The sequence below is a fragment of the Rana temporaria genome, chromosome 9 (assembly GCF_905171775.1).
Source record: "Rana temporaria chromosome 9, aRanTem1.1, whole genome shotgun sequence".
In the NCBI taxonomy this organism is placed as follows: domain Eukaryota; kingdom Metazoa; phylum Chordata; class Amphibia; order Anura; family Ranidae; genus Rana; species Rana temporaria.
In genome coordinates this window covers 44904597-44926698 of record NC_053497.1, presented here as the reverse complement: position 1 = coordinate 44926698, position 22102 = coordinate 44904597, and the positions used below count along the sequence as shown (strand labels likewise).

The 22102-nt window shown below is 45.2% G+C and overlaps 1 protein-coding gene across 1 annotated transcript in view; it reads right to left on the bottom strand.

The window, feature by feature from the left end:
- The window catches only part of PAK4 (p21 (RAC1) activated kinase 4), a 59761-nt gene extending 37886 nt beyond the window's left edge, over nt 1-21875 (bottom strand). The window contains exon 1 of the mRNA XM_040323349.1: nt 21673-21875. Coding sequence (XP_040179283.1) covers nt 21673-21703 — 31 coding nt within the window. The 5' untranslated portion in view covers nt 21704-21875. The remainder of the gene's footprint in view (nt 1-21672) is intronic.
- Nucleotides 21876-22102: the final 227 nt, after the last annotated feature.

Sequence of the window (22102 nt, the reverse complement as noted above, 5' to 3'; positions counted from 1 at the left end):
TTAATAGAGATGATGGACCTCTGTAGGGACTCAAGTGCTCACTATGCCTTGCCTTCCCACCTCCCTCCATTCATAGAAGCTGTACTATAGCTTCCACAAATTAAAAATTATATCTATAAATGGGAGGATGAGAAGATGAATGGAGAGGTCCACCTCCGACATTCATAAATAGCTGATCAAATTCTGGTTTTCCTGCATACCCACTTGACAGAAACCAGCTGGTAGACCGGTTTCTGTTGAGCAGACTACTGTATACACAGACCGAAAGTGAGCCGCTTCCTACTGAACCGGCCAATTTTCAGCCTCTGTGTACCGGTGGCTTTAGTGAATAATGTGAAGCTGTGTTTAGCTTTAAAAAAACAAAATCCTGTTAATTTAACTTTGACACGTTTACATTTTCTAAGAAAAAAAGCAACACAGAATGCCATATAATGTAAATTGTGAATAATGTATATTGGGGGTGTATTTTCATGCCCAGCTGATCATAATAAGGTATGGCTGTATGCGATTGTAAGTGGTTTTCACCACTACTTGTGTAAATCCACACAAGTGTAAGGGCGTGCAACCCTGGACGCAGATCGCCTGTGTCCAGGGACATATGGGTTTATGGCATCGAAAAGAGCTATGGTCATCATTATCGCCATTTGTATGTCATAAATGTATATCCCAGGTGCAGAAATATGTCCGCAATTTATGTTATATGAGCCCATGTGCAGGGGACGCAATAAAACACAATGGGGGAGATTTAGTAAAACCGGTGTACACCGAATCTGGTGCAGCCAATCATCTTCCAGGTTCTCTTGTTAAAGCTTAAAGCGGAGGTTCACAAAAAAAAAAAAATTATCAGCGGAACCTCCGCCTTAAGGCCCCTTTCACACATGCGGATCGTATGTCTGCTTTTTCATCCATCCGTTTACGGATGAAAAAAGGGAGATGCATTAATCAATATGGGATAGCGGGTGTCAAGCGGATGAACAGCCGCTGACACCCGATCTCATCCTCGTCCACAATCCTCCGATTCTGCAGATGGAGGAAAACCCTATTTTTCCATCAGTCATCGGATCGGGTGAACATGGACAGACGGCCCATGTTCATCCGATCCCCCCATAGGGCAGAGCGGAGATCTGACAGGGCGGTCCCTTCACAGTGTGCAGGGACCGCCCTGACATCTGTCGGCTCAGCGGGGATCAATGGAGCGATCCCTGCTGAGCAAGCGGATGAGACATATGTATGGATCCTCAGGGGACGGTACATGTGAAAGGGGCCTGAAGCGGAGTTCCGACTAAATTTTTTATTTTATTTTTAAAGTCAGCAGCTTCAAATACTGCAGCTGCTGACTTGTTCCCTATTGCGCATGTCTCACTGGACATGTCTTCTGGGACCTGTGTTTCTCCCAGAATACAGCGGTGGGGGGGGTCGTTTGAGGGTACAAACATGGAGTAGATATCCAAGGCTATCTATGCCAGGAAGTGGGAGCAAATACCTGGCTTAGACAGGTATCTGCTCCCCCCTCCCCCTGAAAAGGTGCCAACTGTGACACCGGAGCTGAAGAGGATTCCGAAAAGTAAAATTTTTGGGTGGAACTCAGCTTCCATCTTTAGCTTGTTCAGTTAAAGCAGATTGGTTACTATGCGCACCCATTTTAGTAAATCTCCCCCAATCATGTGCTTTAGAAATGTGCATCGTGTGCTGCTTCCTAGGCAGCCCGAAGCAAGCAGAGTACCATTCAAATGGGGAAAGAAAAAAAAAAGCTGGAAAAAGGGCAGTTTGGTCAGGAGACTGGCCTTTTCTCCAATCACAGAGTTCTCTCTCCAGCATTAATTAACTCAATGGTAAAAGCACACGTTCTACAGTCACCTGTATTTAATAAATGGGACACCAAATGCATACTGCGATGTGGCGGAATACCACGGTGTGCCGATGAGAGGACAGGACAGTGGTATGGGCTCTCTGTATTAAATTGGCCCTTCTGATTAACTTTGCTATGTGGGTGAACAGCCTCTATTCCCTCATTAAATCAACCCAGCAACTTCTTAGGCTTCATTTCCATGGACGTTTTTACAGCCACTTTCTTTAGCCTTTTTCACAGCTTAAAAACGCCTGTTTATGTCCATGGAGCTCAAAAACGCAGCGGTAGCGTTTTTGCGCGTTTAACGTCTGGTGTTTTTACAGATCTACTCTGGAGCTTCAGAACGCACTGGTCCTGTTTTTTTGCAGCTTAAAAACGGCTCAGACATCTACAGCTCAAAAACATCATGGTGGGCATGAGGCCATAGACTAACATGGAGAGCCGTTTTTAAGCTGCAAAAAACGCTCAGAAAAGTGGCTGTAACAACGTCCATTGAAATGAAGCCTAGGTGTTGGGCTTCTCACTGGCAACACATCCCTGGCCTATTTTTTATTAATAGTTCATGTAAACCATTAGCTCAATGACAGTTAACGGTTTAAAAACATTACTACTATGTAAGGTTTGCACACTTTGACGGGGTAGAAAAAAAAAACACAAGGTGTATCCTGGTACATATAATTTTAATCTCATGTTTAGCGCCCAAATCTCTACATGGATGACTTTTAGAAACATGAAAAGCATCAAAAACATTTTCTTATATAATCCAAGTTGTTGCTGTCAGTTCCCTGCAATATATTTAGTAATGCAGCTGGAAGGCGAATACACAAGGAACTGAAGGCAAAACTCTTTTGAACATTTTGTAAACAGCTCCTCAGGCCGTCACTGACAGAAAAGGTACTTTCTGAGCCTGAACTGATTAGCGGAAATGTCTCACTGATTCACTGAAACTTGGCAAGGTGAAACTTCTGTTTTGTCTCTAAAGTGAACCTGTGTTTGTTTTAAAGAGACACCGGCTCCAGACTATCTTCCAATAAGATAACACGGATGCACAAATTATATCGCCCGACGCCCTGGACATGCAGTTCTCGGTGCTGGGCAGGTGGTTCATATTTAGCTCTGCTGTGGGCAAGAAGCCCCTAACAGAGCAGACACCGAGGCTGGATTTGGCTGCTCAGCATGCGCTTGTACTGAGCACCCAATTGCTTCCGCGTGCAAGGGTAACCTGAACGCTCCCCCCCCCCCCCCCAGAGAGCCGAACCATCAGCGGTGTTCGATGGCTTGGTTCTCAGTGCAGAGACATCAGGGGACCGATGCTGCATCCACCTAGGCAAGTATAATGTGGGGGGAAAAAAATGGATTCCCATACTTCTCCATTAAGTTAGCAATTTTGCATTGGGGGTAGGGTGCTGATAGTTAGGGGCTAGATCTAATTCAGGGGTGTCCAACCTGCTGGCCACATGCGGTCCCAGAGTGTTTAGCAGGCAGTCTGGGACCTTCTGGAGGGACCCGGGTATGCCATGCAAGCATAGTAGCCTACATTGACAAGGCAGGCAAATGCACGCCTGGAGGGATGCTGGGACTGCCATTTTTGCACCAGCAGCAGGGAATGGCTAGGCAAGTATGGCCAGATCTAGGGGGTGCTGCTGGGGTAGGCAGCGCCCCAGACCCTCAAAACGTACAAACCCCCCCACACCTTCCTATACAGCACATTCATAGGCAACTTTTACAATGGCAATTAGTGCCGGTGTGAATTGTAGCGGCAGTTCTTCATGTGGCTCTCAGCAGGTAAGTGCGGCTGCCGTCCCTGTCCACTATAATGACAATGCACAACCAGCCACACCTCTTTGCGTCTCTCTACACAGCCAGAGATCAACTGTGGTGATCACTGCTGGATGCATTTTTTTGTCCAGCAGGGTAGAGAGCTGGAAATAGGTGCAGCCACCAGCGACCTGTCATTATAGTGAACGGGCCCAGCGGCTGAATCAACCCACTGAAAGCCGCAGGCAGAACTGCTCATCAGCTATCATTATTGTTAGTGTGGCCCTGGAAGGTCAAAAGGTTGGACACCCCTGGTCTAATTTAAGCGATTACTACGAGCCACTGTTTTAAATCAGAAAGCTTGGTAATGTCACATTTCTTGGAAGCATAATGAGCATGCTTGCAACAGAACATTGAATGATCAAACATAAGATTACAGAAGGGGAAGGTACAGTCCCATGCATATCTATGTTACTAAATGTCCGATAAGCACAAGTGTAATATTTGCAAGGTTAATAGGTTAGCTGTGCAGTATGAAGGAATGAGCAAGTACTCCCACACTCCCCCCACAGGGCCCAGCAGCGCTAACTGGTCTCTTCTTCCCAATTAGTAACTGATTAACTGGAAGCCAGTGCAGTCATGCAGAAGTACAGGCTTACAGTCAGCCCTGGTGCACTATGTCTTGTCATGAGCAAGCTAAAGGCTTGTATGCAAAGGCGGCTTTCAACGTGCCTGTAATCCACTGCATTTTGGACCTTTTCAAAGCATAAGAAGCACTCTTCTGAACCGACTTGCAGAAAGAGGACAATTTAAACCTAAAAAGGAGCATAAAACTGTTAAAAAAAGGTCTTCCAAATTCTCAGACGTGGAGAGCTTCTGGCCACAAGGTACTGAGGGATATCAAGTCCTGTACTTCTGCTGGCTTTTGTAGCTCCTCAGCAACTTCGGGGCCAGAAGACATCTAAAGTTTTAAAGACAGTTAAAAAAAGAAGAACTCCCGATTCAGCCAAAAATGCAACAAACATTTGTATAACCATGCTTTAAAAATCGACTGTAGTACATGTTTTACAGCTTTCATGTCCTTCGTATGAAAAGCAGCAGAGAAATCAGGTGTTGGCATTTCATGATGGAAGCTGGGACATGACTCTTCTCAATATAATATAACATTTTATTGTTCAAAGACGAGCGCAACCAACAAATCATCTAATGCGTTTCGACATAAAGCTATGACTAAAGGAGAACTCTACTCATTAAAAAATTAATATAGCATATAAAAATCGCTACACAAGCCTTTTATTATTTAATGGCATCAAAAATTACCGTCCAATTGAATTTGAAGCCACTGTGATTTTCTAAAACGGTCAAAAAAATTCAGCGGAATATGGCGATCGGTGGGGCATTCTGTACATCACATTGTTGACGTTTTATATCCCCTGGCCCTAAAGGAGTCATTCACTAGGCAGCAGCACAGACACAGAATGACCTAAACCTTTAGTCATTCAGAATGACTGAAAGCCGAGGTCATTCTGCATCTCTGACTCATTTAAGACAAGCAAGGAGATGTAAATATAAAAAGAGCCTAGGCAGCGTTGGCGCAAAATGACCTTAGTCTTCAATCATTCTGCCTTTTGGTACTACTGAACAAGGAAGGGAGAGGCGCCCACTCTAAAAGCCAACTTCTAATTTATTAAAGCAAAGCAATACACAGACCGTGCACCTGGCACCAAAACAGCCCCAATGCGTTTCAATCCTGATAGGAGCCTAGTCATGAGGTCATAGACTAAGCTCCTATGAGGACCGAAACCCATTAGGGCTGTTTTGGCGCCATATAAAAATGTCTGTGTACTGCCTTGTCCCATCTTGATTCAGCGCTGTGCCCGTCTGCAGCAACGCTTACAGGCTCAGAGACAGCAGCAGGAATCATTGGCTCCTGCTGCTGTCTATCAAATCCTGTGAGGAGGGAGTGAGGGCGGAGTCAGGTTGCGTTTGTCGATGGTTCCATGCAGTCCAGCTCAGGAACAAGCTACTTCCTATGGTGGCACACAGAAGAGGAGGAGCGGTGAGCACCAGTGGGGAACCCCAGAATAGGAGCCGTGAGCACCAGTGGGGAACCCCAGAAGAGGAGGAGCCGTGAGCACCAGTGGGGAACCCCAGAAGAGCAGGAGCCGTGAGCACCAGTGGGGAACCCCAGAAGAGGAGGAGCGGTGAGCACCAGTGGGGAACCCCAGAATAGGAGCCGTGAGCACCAGTGGGGAACCCCAGAAGAGCAGGAGCCGTGAGCACCAGTGGGGAACCCCAGAAGAGCAGGAGCCGTGAGCACCAGTGGGGAACCCCAGAAGAGGAGGAGCCGTGAGCACCAGTGGGGAACCCCAGAAGAGGAGGAGCCGTGAGCACCAGTGGGGAACCCCAGAAGAGGAGGAGCCGTGAGCACCAGTGGGGAACCCCAGAAGAGGAGGAGCCGTGAGCACCAGTGGGGAACCCCAGAAGAGGAGGAGCCGTGAGCACCAGTGGGGAACCCCAGAAGAGGAGGAGCCGTGAGCACCAGTGGGGAACCCCAGAAGGAGGTTTCCAGACGGCTCTGAGTTACGATTTCACAGAGCAGATAAGTAAAATATGATTATTTTAATAATTCCAAAAAACTTGGGACGCTGTGCAAGATCTACATATTAAACAGAATGCAATAATTTGCAAATATCATAAGCCCACATTTTATTCACTCAATAGAAAACATATCAAAAACGTTTAAACTGAGAAAATGTATCATAAAAAAAAGAAAAAAAGAAAAGTAATTTGGAAATTCATGGCAGAATACATCTCAACACAGTTGGGACAGGGCCGCGTTTACCATTGTGTAGCACCCTTTCTTCGTTTACCAACACTCTAGAAAATGATCTCCGTTCCCAGAATTTTACAAAGGAATGTTATCCCATTCTTGCCCGATATAGGGATTCTAACTGCTCAAGTCCTGGATCTTCGTCATATTTTTTGTTTCAAGACACACAAAAATATTTTCAGTTGGTGAAAGGTCTGGACTGCAGGTAGGCCAGTTAAGCACCTGGACTCTCTTCTACTAGGAAGCCATGAGGTTCTAGATACAGTATGTGGTTTAGTATTGTGCTGCTGAAATATGCAAGGCCATCCCTAAAAAAGGACATCTGGATGAAAGCATATGCTGCTCTAAAATCTGGATATATCTTTCAGTATTGATGGTGCCTTTCCAGATGTGCAAGCTGCCAATTCCAGATGTACTAATGCACCCCCATACCATCAGAGATACAGGATTTTAAACTGAGCGCCGATAGATACTTCTCTTTAGTTTGGAAGACTAATGGTTGCCAAAAAGGAAGTCAAATCTTAATTTGTCTGACCACAGAAGTTGGCCCAGAGAAGACCATTGGCCCAGAGAAGACAGTGGTGTTTATGGATCATGTTCAGATATGGCTTTACATTGAAGTTTTGGATGGCACAGCAAACTGTATTCACAGACAGTGATTTTTGGAGGTATTCCTGAGCCCATCACAGAATTATGCATGTTTTTAACACAGTGCCGCCTGAGGGCCCTAAAAATCACCCGCGAATATTGTGTTGCAGCCTTGTCCCTTGCACACAGAGATTGCTCCAGATTATCAGAATCTGTGATCATATTATGTACTGTAGATGAGGATTTAAAGTCTTTGCAATTTTAGGTGGAGGAACATTATTCTGAAATTGTACGACAATTTTTAGATGCAGCTTTTCAGATTTGTGAACCTCTGTCCAGTCCATCTTTTCTTCTGAGACACTCGGACTTACCAAGATGCTCTTTTTATACCCATCATGGGATCCGCATATGTGAAAGGGGCCTTAAAGAGTCTCAACTTTGAAAGTCCACGACTAAAGTGTAGGAAAGTAAAAAAACAAACAAAAAAACTATACACATACCCAAGAAGAAACGTTGAGCAGCGGTCCCTCAACCCCCCCAGCTCTACACCAAGAACTGAGCAATCGAAGACTGCTGATCGCTCAGTTCTTAGAACTGCTCCGAGTGCTCACTGGGTTGCCGGGGAGGGCAAGGGAGCTGCTGGCTCAGACTCTCAGCTGTGTTTCGAGTAGCTGAGCCACCTGCTGGTCAGGCATCTGGGAAGATCCCGACATTATTGTCGAGATCCCTAAAGAGCCTGGACCAGCTCTTTGGCATCAGCAGACCGCAGACTTCAGCCAGCTGTCAGCTTAATCTGGGTCACAGGAGTGCAGAAATAAGTATAGCTAAAAGCGCTTTGGCCATACTTCTCCTTCAAATCTTAACACTTGTGAAATTAATTACAACGCACAGCAACATACAAATATTAAAATGTATGACAGTTGTAATTAAATCAAAAGCATGGCTTCATCTCCTCACAGCAATGTCATATTCTCTAATGCTCACAGTTCAAAGCCCATGCCTAGACATTGGTTTGTCAATGCTCACAAAGCTTTCATTTAATATGGGATGTGAAAACGTGACATATGGGGGGCAGTGCATTAATTTCACAGTATGACAGAAGGTTAATTCTGAGAGACATGCCACTAGCACACAGTCAGTAATGACTTCCATGTCTAGATGAAGAATTTCCAGAGCCAACAAAATGCCCTTCTAGGCTTTGCTCATCTCAACTGACACTAAATCTAAAAAGGGCAAGAAAACAAAGAAAACAAATTAATTGCTTTAGAAGGGGCTCTCCACGCCAACCTAAAAAATATGGAGGATGCCATTGCCGAGCTACTTAAACACTGATTTTTTTGTACCGACCGTAAATTTGTTTTCTGAGTTTATTGAAAAACACGGAACAAATAGTTTATACGAAACATGTCCAAAGTTGGGGGGGCCACAAAAGATACATACTGTATTTATCATGGCAGCCTTGGAGGGGACAGGAAGGGGCGGGACGAGTGCCATCAGATTACATACAGGCGAATCTCCCGTTTACTTGGTGGCCTCTGTAATAGGAAGTCCCGTCTCCTGGGCTGGCATTGGACGAGTGTTCTGTCCATCATAGGTGGCGTGACTTTGTAAACAGGAGATTCTCCTGTATGTAATCTGTTGGCACTCATCCTGCCAGGCTGCAGATGGGCATGGAACAGGCTGCATTCATGGCAATGGTGAGGCTGCATATGGACACTAATCTGCAGAGATTCTCTCACTTCCTGTTGGGCTATGGGACAGCAAGTGAAGGGAAATCTCCACAATGGGACACAGATAGCGAAAAAATAAAAATCTGACAGGGGTTATAACCCACCCTTACGCAAAATGGAAAAAAAAATAAAAAAATAAAAAAATAAAGCTTGCACATAGTTCTACTTTAAAGTATACCTAAAAGGCAAAACCTTGTTTTATAGTTTTGGATAAAGTAGAGATGCATTAGAACACCCGTCAGGTTTTTATTGCTACCTGTGCCCCTGGTAGGGAGATTTACCCTCTATTTGTCCTGTTTACCCTTATCGAAAGTGAATGTCAAAGTGAAAGAAAATAAAAAATTGGAGTTTACATCAGAACAGGCCGGTTCACACCACATGCAGTGCAGTGCGTTTCTGCATCAGAAAAGCATGGATAGTAGGTTATACGGTTTCCAATGGCAGAGTTTACACCAGTGCAGTCAACTCCAGTACAAAAATAATAATACTACAACATGCTGCACAATTTTCTGCACTATACTGTACTGGAATGCAATAAAAAAAACACATCAAAAACGCACTGGAATGCACCTAAACACATATCGGAATGTACATGTCCCCATTTAAAAGTGAAGGAAAAAGGGGGAAAACGCACTTGAAAGCATCAAAAACACACCAGAAACTCAGAAAACAAGCAGAAATGCATCCAGACTGCGTTTCTATGACGTGAACTGGCCTTTAGAGGGGAAATCTAATGGGGACACTAGTTCTGGTGACTCTGGGGGGAAAAAAAGAAACTGAAGAAAGTTATAAGCCTCCCTTACTCTATCCAAAAGTAAAAAAAATAAGTTTTGCCTTACTTTAAAGAGGAAGCAAACCCCCTCTAAAAAAAAAAAAAAAAAAACTGCAATACAAAGGCATAATGAGCTAGTGTGCATAGCATACTAGCTCATTATGAATTACTTACCTGAGATCGAAGCCCCGCAGCGGTCCTCGCCACCATGATACCTGGAGTGACTTCCGAGTATCGCTGCTCCGATGCTGTGACTGGCCAGAGCAGTGATGACGTCACTCCCACGCGGGTGCTGCCACCAACGAAAAACGGGTGAAAGGGGCCTTATATAACGTAGCGCTACGTATTTAAAACTTAGCATATTTATTTGGATGGGCTGCCAACACACTACAATGATGAGAAAAATTCAACAGGCAATTATTTTCTGATGCACCACAATGCATGGGGGGGGGGGGGGGGGGGGGGTTGGTTTACTGTGTTGGGAGTACCATTTAACATGAATGGCTCCATGGTGTGTTCATTATGTTAAAAGATTGACTTTTATTCAAGTCAAACCCAAACATTTTAGCAGCACACTGCAGGCTTTTTTTTAATAGTATAAATTATAAATATATAAGCCCCTATAGGCACCTTCAAGTGGAGTTCCGCCCAAAAGTGGAACTTCCGCTTCAACCACTCCTCGGGGGGGGGGGGGTGGAGGCTTCAGTAGACGTGGGACTTCCTGTCCCACTTCCGCCCTTCTTCCCAGGGACCGCTCAGGCGACTCGTCATATTGCCTACGGCGGCCCCTCTCTGTAGGCGATCACCTGGGACATGTGACAGATCCCAGATTGCATGTCCACTCAGGGAGCGCAGGGCCGCTCGCGCATGTGCAGTACGTGCCCGGCCGTGAAGCCGAAAGCTGTCACGACTGGGTGCCCACAGTTAGAATGGAGGTGCCGGCGGAGAGGGGGGGAGACGAGCGAAGCTCCGGTCGGCTGCGCCGCTGGACAGTGGAATAGGCAAGTGTCTGTTTATTAAAAGCCAGCAGCTACACTTTTTGTAGCTGCTGACTTTTAATAAACATAAAAAGGCTGGAACTCCCCTTTAATTTGTGAGAGTGAGCTCTCAGTTTGGTGCTGGCAAGCAGACAGCTTCAGCCTTTCAGACGGCAGAGACTGGCAACTATAGACGGGCCATTTATGACAGACGAAAGCGTGTTTCTATTTATTGCAATTCGTACGGTTTTCTTCATGACATTAGGCATCCTTACTCACTTCTTGTATATTACATTTCCTCATTATTAAACACAATTACTAAAGGACTAATAAAAGCTGTAAAAGCAGAACAAAGTAACAAATGTTATGACAAAGTGAAAAATCAGATTAGGGTGTATATTGATAGGCCGAATCAACAAACCTTTTATTTATTTTTTGACATTGTAGTTTCTGGCTCTCATTACTCTCACTGCATTCCCTGTAGCAAAAAAAATAAATAACAGGGAAGAGACCCGCTGTGGTGCCAGGCAGGAAGATCTGAAACTTCCGATTGATTGATCACAAAGCTAAAAAGTCAACAACACTGACACTGTCCTAATCGGTGCGACGCCGCATCTGCCGCGCTGCACCGATTTCAAAAAGTAGTTCCTGTACTACTTTTTGCGATTTCGGGCCGCGATTTACATAGACATCTGTGCAGAAACCTGCACAGATGTCTCTTAAATCGCGGCCGAAATCGGGACTGCCAGCGGGAGTGAAGCCGTGCGAGTTCAGCAAAACCCGCACGGCTTCACTCCCGCTGCCCAGTGTGAACCAGGGCTGAATGTGTGTTGAAGCCAAAGCAAGTGTAAATGAGCCCTAAATGACATTCTTATTAAAAAAAAAAAAAAAAAAAATCCATACACCAATGGCCCTGTAATCTATATTTCGGCAAATTGCTTAACGCGTTTTCCTGCCTACTTGCAGCTCTTTGTAAACCTCTCCTTCTCCCCCCATCTCCTGTTATTTGGGATGAGCAGTGCATGTTAGTTACGGTCATGTGCACTGCTCTAGACACAATACACATCCTATAGTCCCAAATCCATCTCGGGGAGAGCAAGAGATGGCGGACCATGGAGAACCAACATAGCCACCCTCTAACAGAAAGTCAGACCACAGCTGCAAGAAAAAGGGACTATGGTGGACTTGAGTTAAAGCAGAAGTAAACCCATCAATTTGATAGTTTCAAAAAAACAGTTAACATTCCCGGCATGCCGGAAATGCTAGCTGTCACATTTGCTTGTGCTCTCATCCAAACTGTCAAACCATCCAATGGCTGGTGTCAAAACTAATCACATGTGCAGCATCATGGTAGTTGCAAATTAAACAGAGGCCAAGATGGCAGCTTCCTTGGTTGAAAACGATAGGAGGGTTTACTTCCACTTTAAGCAAAGACTATTTAATTCCCGATTCCTTAGTGCCACACTACAGCGACTTGGGATTCAACTTGTCAGACCTCAAGTTGCCCTAAGTCACTGGACATCAGAAATTCCATTGAAGTCAATGAGAGCCGTTTTAATGTACACTACTGAAGTTGCTCTGACTTCAGAAAAGGTTCCTGTACTACTTCAAGGGGACTTCTAGGCAACTTGTATCCATGGATTTCAATGGAAAATGCCTCCAAAGTCGGATCTCCATCTTAACTGAAGCAACTTAACAGGAAAAGAAAATAGTTTACCCAGACAAACCCCTCCCTCCCACAGAGCTGATTATTCTGTGATTGGCCACAGCCAAAAGTCGCCTGTCCTGAAGGCAACTTGAAGTCGCATTGTAAGTTGCTCCAAGTTACGCTGAAGTCGCCTCGCAAAGTCACGCTGTAAGTCGGGTTGCCCCTGTGTAAACCGGCACTTAGTCACCTTTCCTGCTCCAGGCTGATGATTGGACAATGAAATAGCAGCACACTGATAAGGTCATCCCCGAGAGCTTTCCTCCTGTAAGCCTATTCCCTGTGTTAGACTGACAGCCTCAGGTATCACAAGGTACTGATCAGTGTAGAGTGCAGACCATTCTTTTCTCTGGTACAAGGATCATTAGGAACAAATAAAAAAAAGACAAATCTGAGCATTTCGATTAGCTATACGCGACAATACATTTAACTTTGTTTTTTATGGACAAAATCAGCGGTAAACTCATAAGGTTTTTCCTGTGTGCTTTCCTCCTGTAAGCACAGTCCCTATGAGAGACTGACAGCATTAGGTATACCAGAACCTGATCGGCTCAGAATGCAGACCAGTCCTCCTCGGTATGGGTGATTAAAAGGCACCAACATAAAGACAAATCTGGGCATTTGTACAAACTATACTTGACCATACATTTAAATATTTTTAAATGGAGTTAATTACGAGACTAAAGCCTCATGAACATGAGTGCACAAAAAAAAAAAAAAAATAATTAATTATATATGAAAGAAAAAAAAGCAGCTTAACAGCATTTTTTTTTTACCATTCTTTTTTTTGTATGCCTCTGAACGCAGCTCTATGTTATCCAATGTGTCCATGCGCATTGCTTTAGTTAGACTACAATTTTAGAACAGTGTTTAGGGGCATAAAAAAATGCCCCAAACCTGCAGTCAGAGAAAAGCATACTGGCATAAGATTAATCATAAACACATATTTCCAGTCCAATGGCTAGAACAAATGAATATTCTAGGAACTTAAATGAAATTATGTGCATATGATTTACAAGCATCAACATGCACATGTACTCACCACAGCAAGTATTTTCTATGCTGGATTTGGTTTTTTTCGCCAGCTCCTGGTAGAAAGATCCAGCGTAAATGGGTTTAATTTAATATGTCCATGTGTGTTCAGCCTAAAAGGGTTATTTTTTTTTTTTTTTTTTTTAATGAACCCAGATCTCCACTTCTGTTTTTTAAAGTCAGTAACACAATAATAATCATCATAGACATATATAATGGACTGCCTTTATTACAGTGAACTTTACTTAGCTGTTAAAATAAATACTCCAAGGGTTAATACAATCAAGATTCTCCCTTGCTCATGTATTCCGTTTTCTCACTAAAAAAATAAACGCAAGGCTAAAAATTCAAAGACTTCACTAACAAAGGCAAGAAAATAGAAAGTGTTTCAATAGAAGAAACCAGTCTTCATACACAAACCAATGTTTACTTCCTTCCTGAAGAATGAGCCACAGGCAAGGAGTGAACTGCCAGGAACAGGGAACTCGGCAGGATCCAGAGAGGAATTCAAACACTGCAGAGTTCAGAGGCAAGGCCGCATTTCACTAATACAGAGGAGCAATGGAGGAGTGATAGGGCTATCACCAACAAACGAGGAGCAAGGCAGGAGAAATAGGGCCATCACCGACAACGAGGAGCAAGGCAGGAGAAATAGGGCCATCACCGACAACGAGGAGCAAGGCAGGAGAAATAGGGCTATCACCAACAAACAAGGAGCAAGGCAGGAGAAATAGGGCTATCACCGACGAGGAGCAAGGCACGAGAAATAGGGCTATCACCGGCAAGAAGCAAGGTAGGAGAAATAGGGCTATCACCGACAAACGAGGAGCAAGGCAGGAGGGATAGGGCCATCACCGACAACGAGGAACAAGGCAGGAGAAATAGGGCTATCACCGACAACGAGGAGCAAGGCAGGAGGGATAGGGCTATCACCAACAAACGAGGAGCAATAGAGGAGGGATAGGGCTATCACCGTCAACGAGTAGCAAGGCAGTAGGGATAGGGCTGTCACAGACAATGAGGAGCAATGGAGGAGGGAAATGGCTATCACAGACAACAAGAAGCAATGGAGGAGGGATAGGGCTGTCACCGACAATGAAGAGCAATGGAGGAGGGATAGGGTCGTCACCGACAATGAGGAGCAAGGCAGGAGGGATAGGGCCATCACTGACAATGAGGAGCAAGGCAGGAGGGATAGGGCCATCACTGACAATGAGGAGTAATGGAGGAGTGATAGGGCCATCACTGACAATGAGAAGCAATGGAGGAGTGATAGGGCTATCACCGTCAACGAGGAGCAATGGAGGAAAGATAGGGCTATTACAGACAACGAGGAGCAAGGCTCGCCAACAATGAGGAGCAATGCAGAAGTGATAGGGCCATCACCGACTATGAGGAAGCAATTCAGGAGTGATAGGGCTTTCACCAACAATACTCTGCCCCTAAACGCACTTATGCATTATGTGAAGATTCTATATTACCAACATTGAGGAGCAAAAAATAACAGACAAGTTTGTACATAACCAATCCTGGAGAGCAATACCAGAGAGGTATGACTGTATATGACCAACAGTATGGAGTTATACAGGTGAGTGAGGACTGCATATGACTATTACTGAACAGTCATAGAGGAGCAGTAGAACATGCACTTTTAAACGGCAATATACATAGAGTCAGTGCTGAGTAATACAAATGCTGTGAACTATACAGGAATATTAGGGAACCATATTACCAATACCGTGACAGGGATGCACATAGGGGAGGTAGATCCGAATATCACAAATTTAGCTGGTTTAGCAGAGACCGGTCAAATTTTGATGCATGTATAGGCACCCTGGGTGTATTTAATGATCAACTTATGTATAATGACAACCAGCCTGTCGGGTTTTACTCAAACAAGGCCGTTGGGTTTTACCAACAATGTGCTGCCGGCATTCCTGAGGGATTCCCTCAAGAAAGAAATTTGTTTAATTCCCCCATTAACGCAGTCAGAGTTAGTGGGAAATCAAGCAATTTTCCTTCCTTCCACCCATGTGGGAAGGGAAGAAATTTGCATAATCTATGGCCTTCCTTATGCCTAGTACACATGGGCTGAATGACAGGTGACATCGCCCAGTTCAATAAAAAAAACGAACAAAATTCAGCCTCTGTATCGCAGCAGATCCGACAGAAGCATGCTGGAAAACCAGCAGCCGACTGGCTCCCCATCAGCCAATGGCTGAGAGCGCTGATGTGAGTGTTCTGGCGGGGGGTACCAGATGTAGGTTAGGATCTGTACAGACTAGGTAGAATCGTAAAGATTCAGATGTAGGAAAAAAAATGGTCTATAAACAAGGTGAAGGCTCTGCATCCTGGTTTTCACCAGAGCAGCTAGTGATGGGATTAGGACTAGTGTGGTCCCTGGGATGGCCTTTCTGAAGGCAACCAACGCTAGTATCTGGTCCAGGAGGTAAACCCTGAGACTCTGAGCGATACCCGAAAAAAGATTGTGATGCCTGCTGAAAAGAAAGATGGAGGCCTTGTCAGGGGAATTACTGTAATCTATTGGACCCCTTTCATACTGGGGGCATATTGCAAGCACCATAGCGTTAAAAATTGCGCCTGCAATCCATCCATAAAAAGCTGCACCATTGTCTCCAGTGTGAAAGCCCTCGTTTCGCTAGCAGGACGGTAAAAAAAAGTCCTGCTAGCCACATCTTTGGAGCGGTGTGTATACTGCTCCTCCACCGTTGCTGCCCATTGAAATCAATGGGACAGCACAGCTATACCGCCCGCAACACCTTCAGCAGCGCATTGCGGGCAGTTTTAACCCTTTCTGGGCCGCTAGTGGGGGTTAAATGCGCCCCCGCTAGCGGACAAAATGCGCCGCAAATCCACCCATAGCGTCGGCGGTAAAAATAGCAGCATTGTACCACTGACGCTATGGGCGGCTCAGTGTGAAAGGGGTCTTAGAGATGCAAACGTTACAGGTACGAACTGCTTAGCATGTATATCCCCAACATCGAAATAGATCGCTTACGCCAGGGGTGTCAAACTGGCGGCCCTCCAGCTGTTCCGAAACTACAAGTCCCATCATGCCTCTGCCTGTGAGAGTCATGCTTGTAACCGTTAGCCTTGCAATGCCTCATGGGACTTGTAGTTTTGCAACATCTGGAGGGCCGCCAGTTTGACACCCCTGGCTTACGCCAAAGCCCGTGTTTAGGACAAAGGTAACTCAGGCTTCTGATACATGAACGCACATGTTGCGACATTGAAAACAACAGGTGGCAAAAATCATCGAGCACACGGCTCTCTAATGATCAAGTGTAACATGCACATTTCCATGTTCAAAACACACTGCCTTCGCGATCTGCTGCAGGTACCAGTACGTTGTTAATGACAACCAAGTGTAGATCACAAAACGCTGTGTGTTTGTGGGCACCAGATCGCATAGCACCACACTGCCATGAGATCTGGTGCGGTGCATGCAATACGTTGTGCAGTCTGATGCGATTTGCAGCTTGTTCAGATGAATGGGCTACCAAATCGCACAGCAGCGTACGCACAGGAATTTTGGTGTGAACTAGCCTGTTAAAATGCACTATAAAGCTGCACAACGTGAATAGTAAAATGCTGCATGTTTTCAATGATTCATTCTTAATAAAAAAAATCTGGGCTGAGCTTAATAATTAAAATTAAAAACAACCAGCAACTATACACTGCCACATACAGTCACCTCCTTCCACAAGAGAGATTCATTCTCCGTTGCCTCCAGAGAGCAGCGCCCTCCAGCCAGAGCAAGTCTCTGCTAGGCTCCGACATCAAGTACCAGGGAGCTCTGTGAGAGTACTGTGGCCCTGAAGGACCATTGTGGGTTATTAAAGGTTTAGGCAATGAGACTAGTTTATAACTGAACTCCAGCCAAGCAGATAAATACACAGTTGAAATACAGATATCAAAGCCATTTTAACTGCTAAAAATAAAAAAATTGTAATGCTGCACAGCCAGTTTTATGATCCAGGTACCCCTGCCAGACAGAAAAACCCTGAGTTCTGCTGCTGGAGCAGCAAAGCCGAGTAATATCACTGGGTCAGGGCACATCATCAGCTTGATAAATGACCAATGAAGCAGCAGCATCAAAGGTCAATTTCTCTGCAAACTTGACTCTGCTATTGTTAGCACATGTGCACCACGGCAGACCCTGACTGACTGGCTCTTAAAGCTGGATCTTCCACTGAGTGTAGGAGACGGACAGCAAGACAAATTCAGGCACTAAGAAAAAAAATAAAAAATACCCACCTCGCTGAAATGCTCAATAAAAAGGGAGAACAGCCAAAGCTCATTTGGCTGTACTTCTCCCGAGGTTCAAAGGAGTGCAGTTCTTTCTGCATTTCTGTGAGCCGTTTTCAGGAGACGGCAGTCTGGGGCCCGCTGTCGGCTGACGTCACAAGGCTGACGGCTCAAGCAAGATCGTGACAATGAATTCCAGATCCGCCCACATGACTGAACCAGCACCGGCTCAGGCTCTCAGCAAGCTGCTAAGAGCCTGAGTCGGCCTCTCCCACCCCCCTCCACAGCCCAGTGCTCCAATGAGCAGGTGGGGGGGCAGAGCAGAGAGCGGCAACTGATAGTCACCAGCTCTCTGCTCTGGGAGCCTTGAGAACCAAGCGATCAGTGGCGTTTGATCGCTCGGTTCTCAGTGTTAGAGACGGCGGCGATGCAACATTGGACCCACTGAGGGAAGTATGGTTCTGCGAGAAAAAAAAAAGCACACATACTTGTCTTTTAAGTTCAGGGGGAAGAAGAAGAAAGATGCAATATATACCTTATTCCCCACTCCAACAACTCCCTTAATATGTGTGACTGAAGCCTTTTCGCTAAAGCTGGTCATACAATAAGCAAATTTCAGCTGTTTCCTAATGAAATTAAATTCAATCAGTGGGTATCCCCCCCATCAGCCCCACTCCACCCGTTCAAAAAATAAATAAAAATTCAATTCAAAAAGGAGCTGGCAGGAAAATTGACAAGGAATATATATTAATGCGCAACCTGAAAGTCGCATATCTCAGCGACTAATGTGACACACAAAATAGAATTAGATTGGTGTGATGTATAAAGGAATACATATATAAATTAATTCCAAGAAATTAGGTGCAGGTGATTAGAAGGAACAAACAGCAATGTTATTGCAATAAACCTTCAACACTAGTGATAAAGGATCATTTAAAGTCCATAAAAAACACCAAATGGTCTTATAAAGACCTCAAGAGTCCATATAAATAACAATATGCATGTAAAAATATAACCAAAAATAAAAAGAAGCAAAACAAATGCAAAAAAAAAAAAATGAATGAAGTCCGCAGAAGGTGCAATACTATGACAAAATAGATTGTAGATTTTCATTCAAACAGGCAAGGGAACAGAACTGTAAATCTTCACAACTAGATGCTTCTTTCACATAAGGTAGATAAGTGGCCGCTTACCGGAACAGATGGACCACCATTACAGCCAAAACAGTGCCTGTGTCAAAATGAGATACCAGCACTATTTGGGTATTCTGACAGCTGCCAGAAATACAAAAGCCACAGCGGAATATTCATCCACCCGAATGGATTAGTGTGGATGGAGGAATGTGTTAAATTTCTGTTAGATAGAAAGCTATATGTGTATGGCAACTTTAGGTGATCCTACCGGAAGTACACAAGAACCCCGAGGGCCCATCCACAAACCGGAGAGTCATGGAGAAGGGAAGAATGCTAGCAGTAAGCTTTTACCTTCCCAAGGATGTGTGGCAAAGCTGGATGGATGCACAACACAGCCTTGGCCTAGCAGGACAGGAGAGATGATTTTTAATCAGCTGCAGGTAAAGTGGTTGTATTGCCCGCTTGGTGATTTCTACCTATAATAAGGCTTACCTGTAGGTAAAAAGAATATCTCCTAAACCTGTACGGTGTAGGAGATATTGACCCTGCATGCATCCGCTGATGTCAGGTGTCCATAGTGCTGCCACACTGGATGCATGGTTTGCTTCAAGCAGATTAAAGTTGCAAGGAATCGCTGTGCGCACATCAGTGCTGTTCTCAGAAGGTACCCCATACTGCCAGCATTTTCCTACCAAGACTGATGACAGAACATATACAAAAACAGACATACATGAAGAAACCAAAAGAAATACTAGAGCTGGTCATACACGGAGTGAATTTCAGTCAGCTACCGAAGAACCGGACGAAATTCAAGACATGGTGGTCCCGTCGCCATCCTTCGATCTGATAGTCAAATGAGTCAAGAAATTCTACGACTGACCAGCAGCTGCCATCTATTCTGATGCAGTCATTGTTTGGGTATTCTGACAGCCATGAGTGCCAGCTGTCAGAATACAATAGCTGGAAGATGAGATTCCCCCATCTACACAGTTTATCATGGATAGGAGAATCAAGTACTGTATTTATTGGCGTAGAACACTCACTTTTTTACTCTGAAAATAGAGGGTAAACTGTGCCTGCGTGTTATACGCAGGGGGCTGTGGAAAGTTTTTTTTCCCTGAAACTTCCCTCTTAAAGTTAGGGTGCCGTATCGCAAAAAATGGCCTGGCCAGGAAGTGGGTAAATCCTTCCGGGACAGAACTGGTTAAAGCAATCTACTGAGCTGGGCAGAACCAGCTCTTGAGGGAGTCTATTCCACATCTTACTGTGAAGAAACCTTTCTGTATTTGGAGATTACAGGTTATTTTTAATTTAAGCTTACCTATAGGTAGAAGTCCCCAAACTGTGTTCACTACCACTTTAAGAGCACAATTATACAAAATACCAATAAAAAGCTTCAAAAGAAATGCGTTGTCATAAAAGTAGCCAACAGACTGGCACTCAATGAGGCCTAGGGGTTTATCTCCCACCTGGTATAATATTAAACACATGGAGTTTGTATGACTTCCCCCTTGTATGGATCTTCTCCAAGTGCGCTGGTATTCTCCCACATATGCATCATTGTTAAATCCGCGCTTAGGAAATATTCCTGAGCTGCTGCCTCCCCTAGAGGTCCCCAACAAGAGGGATCTGCATAGCATAGTAGCTCATTATGAATTACTTACCCGAGATCGAAGCCCCCGCAGCGGCCCTCATTCGCCTCCTCCTACGCCGCCATGATACCCGGACTGTCTTCCGGGTATCGCTGCTCCGGTGCTGTGACTGGCCGGAGCCACGACGACGTCACTGCCATGCATGCGCACGGGTGCCGTCACCAACAGCATGATCGCCATTAGAAGCGGCACGCTCAGTGCGCCTGTGCCCGATGTCTATGGCGCATGTGCCGTAGACATCGGTACTGCTATTTTTTGCAAATATCTTCTAAACCTTTTAGGTTTGGGAGATATTTCTTGCACCTACAGGTAAGCCTTAATCTAGGCTTACCTGTAGGTTAAAGTGATTGTAATGTGTTTACAACCACTTTAAGAGGAAGTGAATCTTGTTTAATAAGAAGACTACAAGTTAAAGCGGAGTTCAACCCAAAAGTGGAACTTCCGCATAATCCACTCCTCACCCCCTTAACATGCCACATTTGGCATGTAATTTTTTTTGGGGGGGGGGGGGCTTCAGTAGGAGTGGGACTTCCTGTCCCACTTCCTCCCAGGGACCGCTAAGGCGATACGTCATATCGCCTTTTGGCGGCCCCTCCCTGTAGGCGATCACCTGGGACACATGACAGGTCCCAGGCGATCGCCTGTCCACTCAGGGAGCGCTGCGCCGTTCGGGCATGTGCAGTGAGTGCCGGCCCGTGAAGCCCAAAGCTGTCACGGCCGGGTGCCCACAGTTACAATGGAGGCACCGGCGGAGAAGGGGGGGGGGGGGGGGGAAGAGGAGTGAACCTCCAGGCGGTGCCTCGCTGGACCTTTTAATAAAACATAAAAAACATCTGGAACTCCCCTTTAACCTATGGAAGGATTTAACCATATCTCTACCCATACTACTATCTAATTGGAGGGCAGTGCCACTTACCCCAATACCACACATCTTTTACACAATTCTCCCACATATGTTATCTGAACAAAAAGCCCCAGTGTATTTGTGCGATGGTACGAATGGTATGAATGTTGTAGATGTTAACCTGTCCTGATCACGAAGCAGGAACCGATGTGATTGTTTCTACATACTACTGCAGAACATGTCAGCATTATCTCAATATAGGAAACAGACCATGAAAAGTTATACATGGTAGACCTGTAGCTAAGCACACATCCCATGTTCAAGCAGTGATCCAAATCCAAAAGCATAGAGCTGTATGTAACAAGTGCTGTCACAACAGATCTCACCAAATGACGGGTGTTGCTCTGCCCTGCAGCTGGGACTAGTCTAACATTGGGTGAGGCACTGATACCCATTAGCCCAGAGTAGAGAAACTTTCCCTGATGCCTGAAATATACAATAAACACAGACAGCTGCAGCATGGCACTCACCCTTCGCATCACTCTGAGCTCCGGACACCATAGAGACCCAGGAGGAGAACAACACACGGGCTGCACGATGAGAATTTCTAGGACTGTTTCATGGGAAGTTTCAGAGGCCCTTTCACTGCCCCAGCCAGTTTCATGACATCACGGCTTTGCTCCTCCCCAACCCATGGAAGGGAGGTGGAGGAGGGGAGGAGATGCTGAAGGAGAAGCCTGGATTACAATACACTCTCATATTAGAAGCCAGTGCATTTGTGATGAACACGTTAGATTAACCAGGAGGTACATCAATTAAAAGACCTCCTCCTGCTAGAATATCTGGAGAACAGCGTTGCTTTGGATGAGCCAGACACATTTTCTATACTAGAAGATTTTAAAGGAGACTTGTAGTGACAGAATCGTGGAGGCTCTATACCTGATCTCCTTCTGAAAATGC